Here is a 14955-nt window from a genome sequence, read left to right as displayed (position 1 = left end):
AAACAACCCTTTCACCAAATGCCCATTCATGTTAAAAGACTCTTAGCATAATATTTGATGTAATAAAAAAAAAAGTAAAAAAAGTAATGTATTATTAAATAGACTACGTTTTGGACAATATATTTCCACCCATTGCAAATAGTTATGATATGGCAGCCATCTTGAATCATACCACAAATATGTTCACCTCATTTGTGTTGTATGCTGCGATACATTCTTGCATTTATGACAGCAATTAATACCCTTGTTAAGATTTGGATATCGATTTTATGGCAAATGGCCACCTTTCTGTCTGCCATCTTGTTTTTCAACTTTTTGAAACGTCGAATTTCAGCCTCAAAATGTCCACAGGTCTAGCTCATGGACTATAAACACTGGGTTAGATCTTGATTAACAGATCTTAATTTTAATTTCTAGCCAAATATTACAACTTACTGAGCTGAAGGTTAAATAGATCCATAATCTCGTGAAATAAGTTTCATTGTCACTCGCTAAAGCTCATGACAGTTGGAAATTATTTCACTTGGACATATAAACATGATACGAAATGGAAGCGTGTTTAATTTCCTATAATTACTAATGGCAAAATGTAACTGGTTTCCTTTCTGAGACTATTTTTTAGAATTTCCAAATGTTTGACATCCAATAGCCGATGATTTATAAACCAATGTGCTTTAGAGGTATCATTAAACAAAACAAACTTTAACTTTAATTCTATTTGCTGCGTAGTCTAATAGCTATAACTTGCTTTTTTACTTGCGGAAGACATTGCATTTAATATGTAATTAAGGACTCTTTTAGTTGGAAACATCTTAACAACAGCACAAAACCCAGGACCTCCTCGGTATCTGTCAGATTTTAGCATATCCAGCATGTTTCTCGTTCCTCGGTATCTGTCAGATTTTAGCATATCCAGCATGTTTCTCGTTCCTCGTTATCTGTCAGATTTTAGCATATCCAGCATGTTTCTCGTTCCTCGGTATCTGTCAGAGTTTAGCATATTCAGCATGTTTCTCGTTCCTCGGTATCTGTCAGATTTTAGCATATCCAGCATGTTTCTCGTTCCTCGGTATCTGTCAGATTTTAGCATATCCAGCATGTTTCTCGTTCCTCGGTATCTGTCAGATTTTAGCATATCCAGCATGTTTCTCATTGTCCTGGTCTTGTAGAAACCTGAAATTAATTTTATGAGAAACAATAAAGGTATGTATTTATATGTGATACCTCATTAACTGGGTGAATGTAGGCTAGCCATTAGATATAAGATTGATTGGCACTGGGTTCGCATCCCAGTACCACCTCTTACCAAAGAGTGATATTTGACATCTTAATGGGTAGGTGTAAGGTTAAAGTCACTATACACCAACTTTTCTCTCAGCAACCACTAACAACTCAGTACCACCTAAGAGTGATATTTGACATCTTAATGGGTAGGTGTAAGTTAGTCACTATACACCAACTTTTCTCTCAGCAACCACTAACAACTCAGTACCACCTAAGAGTGATAGTTGACATCTTAATGGGTAGGTGTAAGGTTAAAGTCACTATACACCAACTTTTCTCTCAGCAACCACTAACAACTCAGTACCACCTCTCACCTAAGAGTGATATTTGACATCTTAATGGGTAGGTGTTAAGTTAAAGTCACTATACACCAACTTTTCTCTCAGCAACCACTAACAACTCAGTACCACCTAAGAGTGATATTTGACATCTTAATGGGTAGGTGTAAGGTTAAAGTCGCTATACACCAACTTTTCTCTCAGCAACCACTAACAACTCAGTACCACCACCTAAGAGTGATATTTGACATCTTAATGGGTAGGTGTAAGGTTAGTCGCTATACACCAACTTTTCTCTCAGCAACCACTAACAACTCAGTACCACCTCCACCTAAGAGTGATATTTGACATCTTAATGGGTAGGTGTAAGGTTAAAGTCACTATACACCAACTTTTCTCTCAGCAACCACTAACAACTCAGTACCACCTCTCACCTAAGAGTGATATTTGACATCTTAATGGGTAGGTGTAAGGTTAAAGTCACTATACACCAACTTTTCTCTCAGCAACCACTAACAACTCAGTACCACCTAAGAGTGATATTTGACATCTTAATGGGTAGGTGTAAGGTTAAAGTCACTATACACCAACTTTTCTCTCAGCAACCACTAACAACTCAGTACCACCACCTAAGAGTGATATTTGACATCTTAATGGGTAGGTGTAAGGTTAAAGTCACTATACACCAACTTTTCTCTCAGCAACCACTAACAACTCAGTACCACCTAAGAGTGATATTTGACATCTTAATGGGTAGGTGTAAGGTTAAAGTCACTATACACCAACTTTTCTCTCAGCAACCACTAACAACTCAGTACCACCTAAGAGTGATATTTGACATCTTAATGGGTAGGTGTAAGGTTAAAGTCACTATACACCAACTTTTCTCTCAGCAACCACTAACAACTCAGTACCACCTCTCACCTAAGAGTGATATTTGACATCTTAATGGGTAGGTGTAAGGTTAAAGTCACTATACACCAACTTTTCTCTCAGCAACCACAAACAACTCAGTACCACCTAAGAGTGATATTTGACATCTTAATGGGTAGGTGTAATGTTAAAGTCGCTATACACCAACTTTTCTCTCAGCAACCACTAACAACTCAGTACCACCTCTCACCTAAGAGTGATATTTGACATCTTAATGGGTAGGTGTAATGTTAAAGTCGCTATACACCAACTTTTCTCTCAGCAACCACTAACAACTCAGTACCACCTCTCACCTAAGAGTGATATTTGACATCTTAATGGGTAGGTGTAAGGTTAAAGTCGCTATACACCAACTTTTCTCTCAGCAACCACTAACAACTCAGTACCACCTAAGAGTGATATTTGACATCTTAATGGGTAGGTGTAAGGTTAAAGTCACTATACACCAACTTTTCTCTCAGCAACCACTAACAACTCAGTACCACCTCTCACCTAAGAGTGATATTTGACATCTTAATGGGTAGGTGTAAGGTTAAAGTCACTATACACCAACTTTTCTCTCAGCAACCACTAACAACTCAGTACCACCTAAGAGTGATATTTGACATCTTAATGGGTAGGTGTAAGGTTAAAGTCGCTATACACCAACTTTTCTCTCAGCAACCACTAACAACTCAGTACCACCTCTCACCTAAGAGTGATATTTGACATCTTAATGGGTAGGTGTTAAGTTAAAGTCACTATACACCAACTTTTCTCTCAGCAACCACTAACAACTCAGTACCACCTAAGAGTGATATTTGACATCTTAATGGGTAGGTGTAAGGTTAAAGTCGCTATACACCAACTTTTCTCTCAGCAACCACTAACAACTCAGTACCACCTAAGAGTGATATTTGACATCTTAATGGGTAGGTGTAATGTTAAAGTCGCTATACACCAACTTTTCTCTCAGCAACCACTAACAACTCAGTACCACCTAAGAGTGATATTTGACATCTTAATGGGTAGGTGTAATGTTAAAGTCGCTATACACCAACTTTTCTCTCAGCAACCACTAACAACTCAGTACCACCTAAGAGTGATATTTGACATCTTAATGGGTAGGTGTAAGGTTAAAGTCACTATACACCAACTTTTCTCTCAGCAACCACTAACAACTCAGTACCACCTCTCACCTAAGAGTGATATTTGACATCTTAATGGGTAGGTGTAATGTTAAAGTCACTATACACCAACTTTTCTCTCAGCAACCACTAACAACTCAGTACCACCTAAGAGTGATATTTGACATCTTAATGGGTAGGTGTAAGGTTAAAGTCGCTATACACCAACTTTTCACTTGGCAACCACTAGTGCTCATTTTTAAGGATTTTGGTCGCTTAACCCGAGGGCAAGTATGGGTTCACATTGAGGTTGCCCCTCCAAAAATTTGGTTGCCCTGATTTCATCCATGTTTTGAAAATACAGTTATATTTATATTCCAATAAAACAGCAACCAACAGGTTTGGAATTAATATGTTGTCAATATAAAATGTAATATGTACTGTCTGACAATAAAATACATTACTTTTCAATAATGTTTTTAGTTATACTCATGTACACATAGGGCCTAATTGCTTAAGATGTTTGGCAACACATCAGCTATTTTCCAATCGAATGCACTCTATGTTCCAATCGAACACATTGGAATATTTCCTATTCGGAATACTTCAGCCTATTACGATTTTTCCTGATTTCTCACAGAATCAGCCGAGGAGTTCCGAGTGGCAAACAAACCTACGTGATTTCGACTGATTGACTGACACGTTAGATAACGACAGTTTAAAAGCGATTGTGGGCAAGGAAACTGCACATTATTATGGGACACAACTCGCCGTTTGGTATTAAAAAATTGTCAGTCGTCCAACGGGCATCTAGTATGATAGAATTAAGTTGCCTGACTTAATATTAGGTTGTCACAGATGACAATAAAATTGAGCGCTGAACCAATTACAACTATCAAGTAAGCTCTGTCCAAGTCAGATAGCCCAAATAGTCGAAGTGTGTGCTTGAATCTTAATTGGATATGAGCACAAAAATAAGTTAAAATTAAAATTAATAATTCCATAAATCATTATTGTTTGTTAACGTTTTCTTTAGGGATATTTCAGAGTTAAAACAGTTCCATTCGAGGTGGTTATTAAGCCGCCTGGACTGCATCAGACTGTTCTAAATACTCGTCGGGTACGACTTGATGCGTCAGACAGCAAGGATCCAAACAGTGGTGATAATTCAGGTCTCAGGTGTGTACATGTTGCAGAATGAACAGAAAAGGTGAAAACACAATTAAAACATAATAGGTTTACACATTGTAATTATTTAACTATGTTGTCCTAAGGCATATTGCATGTTTGAGGAATTATAAAATATTATTGTGCAAGATTATTTACAATAGTCATATCTGTTCAGTATAACTGCACACATATAAACCTTCCTAGTGTTTAATATTCTACGTACCCCTCATATCTTTAGTATTGTGAGTTCATATTTAGAAATTCATTTTAACCCTATCCTGCCGCATTCTTTTTGCTAAATTTAAAGAATTTTCACCTGTTCTACATTTCTAGTAATTTTATTAAAATCCATGGACATTTTAACATGAAATTACACCCATATATACCATAATGATCCACCTACATAATGATGGCATTTTGTAGATGGTTATTTTATTTATGTTACCATGGCAACAGCTGCAAATTTCAATATACAATTTTTTCATTAATAATTAAGAAAACATGAATAAAACACTACTATTTTTCTTTTAATTTAAGTGTATGCTGTGATTTATTAAGCATAGTGATTGATTTTAAAAAAAAATTAAGTAGATGGCCAATTTTTTTCAGAATAATAGGGTGCAATGCACATACTGTCATCAACGCTTTTTTGTAAATTATGAAGATAATGTCCAACATTAACTATTATACATTTCTAGTAATATTATTAAAACCGTTCATATTTCAACATGAAATTACACACATACAAAGGAAATCCACCTATGAAATTATAGCATTTTGTTGTCAGTTATATTATTTATGTTACCATGGCAACAGCTGCAAATTTCAATATACCATATTTTTAGAGGGGATGATTTTCCGCGATCACGGAAAAACTGACGGAATCGCGGAATTTGGTAACTGAAACGGAATTCGCGATTTAAAAAAAAAAGCACCATAATAAATATTTTTGGTAGTTTTAAGATTCAATATTGATAATATACGCATAGTGTTTTTGTATGCAAACTTTCATGGAGTGCTCTGTATGCCTAAATACTTTCAGAACCGTTCATTCTCAGAAGTTACGCTTAATTGCCGTAAGCTTGCAACAAAGCATGTCACCATTTACCCATGTCACTTTACACATTGAAATTTAACTTGAAATATAAAAATAAAAATGTACTAATACAATTTTAGAATGTTAATTATATAATAAGATTTCTGGTACGTTCAATTTTGATATTTTTCAGTAATAGTTATTACGATTCATAAGCGTAGCTACATGTAATTTACACAAAAACGTAATTTCGTAAAACTTTGGGCATATTCGTTGATCTGTACGGAAGCATTTCACATTTATAGTCTGTCCCACGGGGAACGCCTTTTTTCATGCTACAGAATTTACTACAAGTTATTTCTTTCTTAACCGATTGTTTTCTAAATTGCACACAAAAATAGCATTTTACTTTTCTTCTCACGTGCTACAGATGCCGCGCTTCAGTGGGTCCCGCGGTGAGGCATTGTGTACATTTTCCCCAGGTCATTTTTCCCCCTCTCTCCAAAGAGGTTGCAAAATACATATCTTGGGAATTGGGCCCCGCTGTTATTTGTGCTACAGGCCCCGCGGATCCTTAAAACGGCTCTGAGTATATAATTCTAGGCAAATTTTAAGGCCATTTTTTTAAAGTTATAAAATAATGTGGAAACTTTAACCGATTGACAGGACAGTGCTTAGTTTTGGTTCACTACCACTGCCCTATATCCAACTTGACCCCACCTCGTTTGAATATGCAATTTGTGCACACCGCACGCTAGTTAGGTTACAGCGAAACATACATGTATATAATCGAGCGAGTACTAGTAATTCTTACGTGTGCACTTTTGTTTTGGGGGGTGGGTGGGATTTCAGGCTTTGTAATCATACTGAAACAAATAAAATGTTATCAAGTATGTATTTATTGATTTATATTTATATATATATACATATATATATATATATATATATATATATATATATATATATATATATATATATTTTGGCAACTAATGTAAGATTATGAACAATGCATTACCAAAGTTCTTATTCATATTTTCGTGAAAATAGCGGGGTTTGTCAACGGTGTGTTTTGTTTATAAATGAAACTTACCCATGGTCCATTAGATGAAATGAAACTGAAAGCTAGACAATCAACAATTATTTATTGTTTGAATTTAAGGGAGAATTATCTCTTTATTATTATTAAATACAAACAATAATTAACCGTAATTAAGTTTGTGGCTTTGTTTTTACTGCGGCTTATTTAGAGGTGCAGTTTATGTACAGACAAAGGTCGGAACTTTGTCTAAAACCAAGTGGTGCGGTTTATACACCAGTGTGTGTAATAGGTCAGAAAATATGGTGCATCACTTTTGTCTTATTTAGTAGCAAGTAAACATTACTTAACTTCTTTCTTTTTTAAAGTTTGTTTCAACAAAAATGTTTACAGGTATTTAAAAAAATAGCAATAGCAAACCAGCTCAGAGCTGAAACAAAACAAATGTATATAGTTTATAACAATAAAACATGACACTAATTGAACACAAAAAAACCACGGAATTTGCAAAAATCTGAAATGGAATGTGGCAAAATCTGAAACGGAAAATCATCCCCTCTATATTTTCATTAATAATTATGAAAACTTTAATTAAAAACTAATATTTTTCTTTTAATTTAAGTCTATGCTGTGATTTATTAACCATACTGCTTGATGTAAAGAAAACATTAAGTCGACAACGACTGTTTTTCAGAAAAATAGGGTCAGATGCGCATTTGGCTATCAACACATTTTTTGTAAATTATGAACATAATGTCCAACATTAACTATTATACATTTCTGGTAATATTATTAAAATCAGTTGACATTTCAGCATGAAATTACACACATATATACTAAGAATATCCACCTACGTAACGCTAACATTTTATAGTCAGTTATATTATCTATGTTACCATGGCAACAGCTGCAACTTTCAATATACCATTTTTTCATTAATAATTATGAAAACATTAATTTAAAACTAATATTTTGCTTTTAATTTAAGTCTATGATGTGATCTATTAACCATACTACTCGATTTAGAAAATGAATTAAGTAGACAGCCAATTTTGTTTTAGAATAATAGAGTCAAATGCACATACTACTATTAACCCATTTTTGTAACTTGTGGACATTGTGTCCAACATTACCTAGACACTAAAAATATGTATACTATCTCTATTACTTTATATATCTTTGTCAAATGACACAAGATTTTTAAAAAGGTATTGGCCCTTTCACTTCCTGTCATTTTCAAATGAACATTAATTTATTATAATTCTGTTACCAATGTAACCAGTGCAAAAAGAGGAACCGTTTCCCATAAGAAATGTTTTAAATGAATTTATTTGAATACAAATCACTGTATAATGATGTAATAATAAGCTCCCAGCTGTTTACAAGAAAAGGGTGAAAATTGTGAATTCTATTACCATGGTAACCAATACCAAAACAGAAAATAAATTTCTAAAAAAATATTCAAGGACTGAGAAAAAACCGATGTATAGTGACATAATTATTGTACTATGCATGTAGAAAAGATATATGAAGCTTATTAATTCTATTACCATGGTAACCAGTTCAAAACTATATGTTACCATGGTAACCAATGGAAACTATTTGCTATGTGCATGCAACTTTTGGGTCATAAGGTCAAAAGTAAAGGACACCAGTAATCAATAATTTGAGGGCACTTGAAAACTCCAGATCATAACTGCCACTACTAGATGGTTTGGGGTTTGGAATCTTTTGAAATTGGACACTGCAGTTCATGTACAAACTTCAAGCAGCAGCTATCTTACTATAATCGTTCGAAAAATTATTAAAACGTATCCATTAATTCCCAATATTTTAGGATACATAATTTTACCCTTCATACTCTCTGGCAGAAACCCTGTACACTGATATTAGAATAATAGAAATAGTAAAAAGGATGTTATGCATTTTAGTAATTGATTGTGACACAAGATACTTGCAACTGTCACACAGTCACAATTGTAAAAAAAAAAGAGTAAAATGTCCATTCACCTAAAAAGTGTTTTAAACCCAAAGAAACAAACATCAACATGTGAGCCCTAATTAAATATGTATCGTATACATGATGTGTTGAAGTGTTGAACACTTATGCATGATACAAAATAGATCTGAACGGTTACCTGAGTAAATTGCTGACCACAGCTACCAAACACATGGAGTGCAGGGCACCCATTTTCCTAGGGGGATTAAAATGACCAAATTCATGGTTTTGGGTTTTCCATGGGTGAGAGCAACTACCAAATAAATTTGGTTGGAAATGGTTTAGCATTTCTGAAGACAATAGTTTAAATGCATTTTTCTATATGATAGATGGTTTAATAAATTTGTCTCTTACCTGAGGGGAGGGGGGACAGGGGATACGACATGAACGAAATTTGCAAAATTGATATTTTTATAGACAAAACAATAGAGGTCTTTCTCATTCCACTGCGCATGTGCCCGTTGCGGAGTTACTTGAGGATGCAAACCGCGAGATCTCGCCAAAATAGACCTATCTGCAAATTGAGGGGCAAAAGCAATGGGTGGCCACGACCATTGTTCAATTATTAACTGTTCCAATCGCATATGTCCGGGAAATTCGTTATCCTTCCATCGATATCCAGCCAATGGATATCAGAAACGTTTGTGGGTAATCGTTTCACATAGAAAACGATTTTAATGTTACGAGGGTTTGTTTGGCACATTTTGTAGGAGGGAAGCCAGTGAACGCATAAGGGACCAAAACCTTACCGGTTCTGTACAGGACGTTCCTACACAGGGCATCTAGTATACTTAGATATGGTGAAAAACACATTAACAGTAAAGAAAATAAAAATATATTTTGTATATAAAGAAAATATATGTATATTTCAGATTATACTCAATAAAATATATAATGTGTGCGTGTGTAGATATAAAAAAATATATATGTAGTCAGGGCGGCTCTGTACAGAACGTTCCTATACAGGGCGGTCTAGTATTCTCTACTTAGATATGGTAGTAAACAGTAAATAAAATAAAATAAATATATATTTTGTATATACAGAAAATATATGTATATGACCATACCGGTTTTACCCTCTGGTAGAAATCATGCAGATGTTATATACTGAAACAAAAAAGAAACTTGATTTTATTATAAAATGCCCTACAACAACACACTGTAACTTGAGGTAACTTAATTGTTATATTATGTTGTGTTCACCTGTTGACATGACATTTCACATACACAGTACTCAGTCACGCGAGATGTTGCACATGCACGGTCTATTTTGTGAAAAGCATGAAATGCACGTACATAATGTATCGTGACCACCACACCTTTGCTACAGTGATACGGATGTATGCCAATTATTCGTAGTACACGGGGAAAAACACAGGAAAATCTTTGGGAAACTATTATTTGGAAATGCGTAGACTATTCAATACCAACAGAGAACTCGCCATGGGTAGGCTGCAAGCTGGACAGTCCATACCAGAAGTTGCATGAGCCTTTGTTTTTAGCCAACAGACAATCCACAACCTAAGGACACGTGTTCAGCAAACCGGGTCAACTGCAGATCGCCCACGGTCAGGAGCACCTCGAGTGACGTTACGTTTTGAAGACCAACAAATAAGGTTATGTCATCTATGCAGTCGCTTTATGACTTCCGTTTCAACATCAAGGGAATTGTTCAGGGGGAGGGTGACACCACAGACCATTCAAAACCGGTTGCGCGCTGCAGGACTTTGTGCCAGACGTCATTACGTTAGACCCATTTTGACGGCAAATCATCGTCTTCAACGTTTACATTGGGTACGGGGACATGTGAGATTAACCCAAAGACAGTGGAATAGAGTTGTATTCAGTGACAAGTCTCGTTTCTCGCTGAGATTTGCCGACGGGAGGGTACGATTATGGCGTAGGCAACGAGAACGATTTGCTCGGTGTTGTGTACGAGAGGTGGATAGATTTGGAGGTGGAAGCGTTATGGTTTGTGGTGCATTTACAGGAAACGGTCGATCTCAACTCCTTGTCATTAATGGCAACCTAACAGGACAGCAATATCGTGATCAAGTGTTGACGCCAGAGCTCCTTCCATTTCTTCGCGCACATGGACCAGGACTAACGTTTCAGCATGACAATGCTACCCCCCACACAGCAGCCATGACACGAAACTTCTTATGCAATGCCGGTGTGAATGTCATGGAATGGCCGTTCCACTAACCAGAATTAAATCCTATAGTGCACATTCGGGATGAACTTGGCAGACAACTGCGAAACATCAGGAACCCACCCCAGAATCTCCGAGAGCTTGGGACGGCACTTTTACAGCAATGGCATCAACTTCTGGTGCAGATGTTTACACAACTCCTACGGTCTATGAGAAGACGTTGCAGAGCTGTAGTGGAAACTCGAGGTGGTCACACACGTTACTGACTGTAATCAACTTACTAATCCGTCACGTGTTATTTTGAAAATTAATACCCCCATGACGTCATGATGCTTATTGCTTAAATAAAGTACTGGAAACTCGAACGGTTTTGTTGTTGTGTCGTTTATACTCAAAGGATACTATAATGGAAAACTCTTGTTCTTAAACTTGTATTAATTTATCCCTGTGCTATGTGTATTCCAAGTCAAGTTTCTTTTTTGTTTCAGTATATTTATGTAGCATAAACAATGGTGCGAAGGGTGACTGTCATTGGGAAAATTTAAATTAAATAGCCGATGTACATGCAGGGCTGCATATTTGTATGGATTGGCCGTATTTTGTACGGTTAAAATGCTGACTTGTACGGCGTACAGATTTTACGGCTGATTGTACAGGTACCATCACTGCAAAAACACGGATTCTTAAAATATTTTTAAAGAAGTATTTTAATGTGCAAATTATGGTCAAATAAAGCTTTCATTCATATACTTTCTCATTCTTGTACTTTTTTTCATTGTCATTGCTTGAACATCCCCTCCGTTCAAAATTGCCCCATGGAACACATGCTGCCGACCCCAGTTACAAACACCTGCAGCCGGCATAATCGATCTTGCTGTACATTAAGTGACATATGTTGATAGTACAAAGTACGCGAAGCAGTCTATTCTACTGTAAAAGGGTCATTCTACAGAAAGTGTCACCTCTATGTCCCTGTACAATTTCTTTTTTATTTATATATAGAAAACTAAATCTGTCATCTTTAACGATACCTTATTAATAATATTATCCTGTCATAGCATTTTTTCCCCTCTGGTAATCAGCTTTGATAAAGATTTTATTCGAAATTAGTGTAAAATGTCATTGGTGTTACCTGTCCCAAAAACAACACTATACATAACATGCACTGTTAAAATATATAACAGAAGACATAACACTGACTAACTATAAGGTAATACGTACTGATGGCCGACTTACTCACTAAACAAGGACTCTTGTAAATATTTTCCGTATTCAAAAGATGGTGGACAATATAAGCTTGTCCCTGGAGTTTTATGTCACTGGTGTTACTGTATATACTTATGAGAAAACAAAAGAAACTAAATTCTCTCTGGATGAAACATTCCACTGGTAGATATCGACAATTGAAATTTTTTCTCAAAAACATCAGACATATGAACAATTGTGAATAGCTTTCTTTAAATGCCATGAATGTATTGTCAAAATATAAAAGTAGGTTTATTCACTGTCATTGGTGTATTTATGTAATGGTTAATAATTTTAAGAAACTTTTTGTATTTTATTGTAGACATCGTCTGCTACAGCATGCACGTTTTTAATTTTCTCAACTGTTTCTTTAGAGAGCATGAATTAATTATGCACTTATTTGTCATTGGCGTTACCTGTCATTGGTGTTACCAGGTACTGAGTAACACCAATGGCCATTAGTAACACCAGTGACAATGTGTTTGAATAAGATGCTGTTTTCCTCGCTTTGCATATTTTTTAAGATGATTTGAAAATTAAAGGGACTTGTGCAGCATCATAGCTGCATAACGGCACTTTGGGTAAAATAAATGTTTTGTTGGAATGTAAAGAGTATATCTCCAACGTCCCTAACTACGTTATGCTTGTCGTTCATTTGTGAGGTTTTTCTTCACAGTTGGTGAAGATTCCCATTAACAATGAAGTTCAGACGAGTAAGTATCTAAATACAAAACTTTACAAACCCCTAAAACCATTAAGTTTACTATAGTCCGTCCCATCCTTCTATAATTTAAGTGGGGTGTTGTTGTTTTTTTCTTCTTTTTTGTTTGTTAATAATTCCAGTTTGGTTTGATGTAAGAAGACAAGTAAAAGTGTTTTGGAAATAAATAATAAATACTGTTTTTTGTGTCCAATTTATAAAACAATCGGCTCAGAAATAATAGCATGTAGTAAATTTCATAGTATGAAAAAAGGTGTTCCCTGTGGAACCGTTGGTAAAATGCGGACCGGACCAGAACACTGACAAACTGATTTTTTCCTTTAAAACAAATATTAAACAAAGTGTTCGTCCATTGTCAATTTGTGCATAGTTCAGAAATATATATTTCGTCATGTAGTTGTTTTTAAAAATTGAAAATGTCGAACGGTGCATGTGCAAAAATTTAATTTTTTTCCCAAATGTTAAACGCAGTTAGATACTACTAACCTTTCCTGTTTAAGAGGTTAACTTTATCATAAAGAAAAGTTATAATCATACCGAAAATGTATTACCAAGTTGTAGTCAAATATCGAAAAATTACATTACGTATGTTTTCATTTCCAATAAAGACTATTTAAATTTTATTTTTGAAAAATAATGAATATCATGCATTAAAATAGCTTTTTAGTTAAAAGGAAATAGTTAATTATTTTGAATAATGACGCAGTTCTTATGATTTATTTCTTGAATAGTGACATAATTTGTTTGATTTGCTGTATAGTGTATGTACTGAAAACATTAGAAAGGCATCCTTGTTTTCTGAAAATATTTGGAACATTTAACTTAGAGTTTTGCAGCGCTGCGTAAAAGCAAAAGTAGGATTACAACTTTTTACTCGTTATTGGGAATACAAGTACATGTATACAGTAAAATAGATTTGGAGCCTTTAATTAATATAAACACGAAAATAACTACATAAATTAATGAATGAATAAATCTTTAATTTAATATTTAAGCAAAATTAAAATTCTGTATCTTTATTTACTATATTTTTTAAACTGTCTGACCAGCTGTATCTTATCAATACAGAAACACACAATTATTCTAATAGGCCTTTAATAGTTGTAGACTGAAGAAGAAAAAACTGAAAAACCCCAAACATTTAAGGAAATATTAATTACATAATTTTGCTAATAAGTAGTGTAGTCTCAAGAATAATAGTATTTCCAGGATACAGTCTTTAATGTCATTGGTGTTACACATTGTCATTGGTGTTGTTTTGTCATTGGTGTTACAAAAGCATATTTTAGTTGTCATTTCTCAAGAAACTTTATTTTTGAAATTTAAATTGTTTATTTAGGAAAGCATATCTTCTACCTTTATGACTTTGATGAAATTTATTTTGAAGGACTCCATATTTTTAAATAATTAAAACTGCCACAGTGTATAATATAAGTCACATAGAGAATATCCGTGTGGAAATGCGCAATTACACCCTTGGATAGCTTTTAATTCTAACGTTATTCCATATATGTTATTAGGGACACCCAAATAACACATCCATGTGCTTTTGATCACTATAAACCAATTGGATCACACTTGTCCAGTAAAACCAATGACATAATGAGTTTGTTCATAGAGTAACACGTGTCTGCACGTGCAGGCCGATTACAGTTCTGCGTGGCCAGATATAATTTTATGGGGGGTTTTTCATCTAGTTTCCAAACGTTAACAATAAATATTTATATCTTTTAAATGTTTTATCTTGAATTTGTATTTTGAAAATTGACGCTTTCTGTATAATGATCCAAAATCATTTATTTTCGTGCAAAAATAAACATTTAGTGCGAAATTTACGACCCCATGAAAAATTAATCCAACAAGACTGGTCAGTGTTCCTTATCGGTGCTACATGTATGCTTAAAACCAGTCTTCAGGAATTTTACGAGTGTATTTCGCGTTCACGGTTATTAAGTCTATTCAGTAGCCTACTTAATTAGTGTCTGATTATATTGA

The 14955-nt window shown here is 34.7% G+C and overlaps 1 protein-coding gene across 1 annotated transcript in view; it reads left to right on the top strand.

Annotated features, from left to right (window-relative positions):
- Window positions 1–14955, top strand: part of LOC121378064 — a 293865-nt gene that overhangs the window by 232138 nt on the left and 46772 nt on the right. Inside the window, exon 17 of the mRNA XM_041506164.1 lies at window positions 4638–4780. Within this exon, the coding sequence (XP_041362098.1) occupies window positions 4638–4780 (143 nt within the window). The remainder of the gene's footprint in view (window positions 1–4637; window positions 4781–14955) is intronic.

The sequence above is a fragment of the Gigantopelta aegis genome, chromosome 7 (assembly GCF_016097555.1).
Source record: "Gigantopelta aegis isolate Gae_Host chromosome 7, Gae_host_genome, whole genome shotgun sequence".
Lineage (NCBI taxonomy): Eukaryota > Metazoa > Mollusca > Gastropoda > Neomphalida > Peltospiridae > Gigantopelta > Gigantopelta aegis.
The sequence above is the reverse complement of the archived record's forward strand: the minus strand, read 5'-3'. Positions and strand labels throughout refer to the sequence as shown.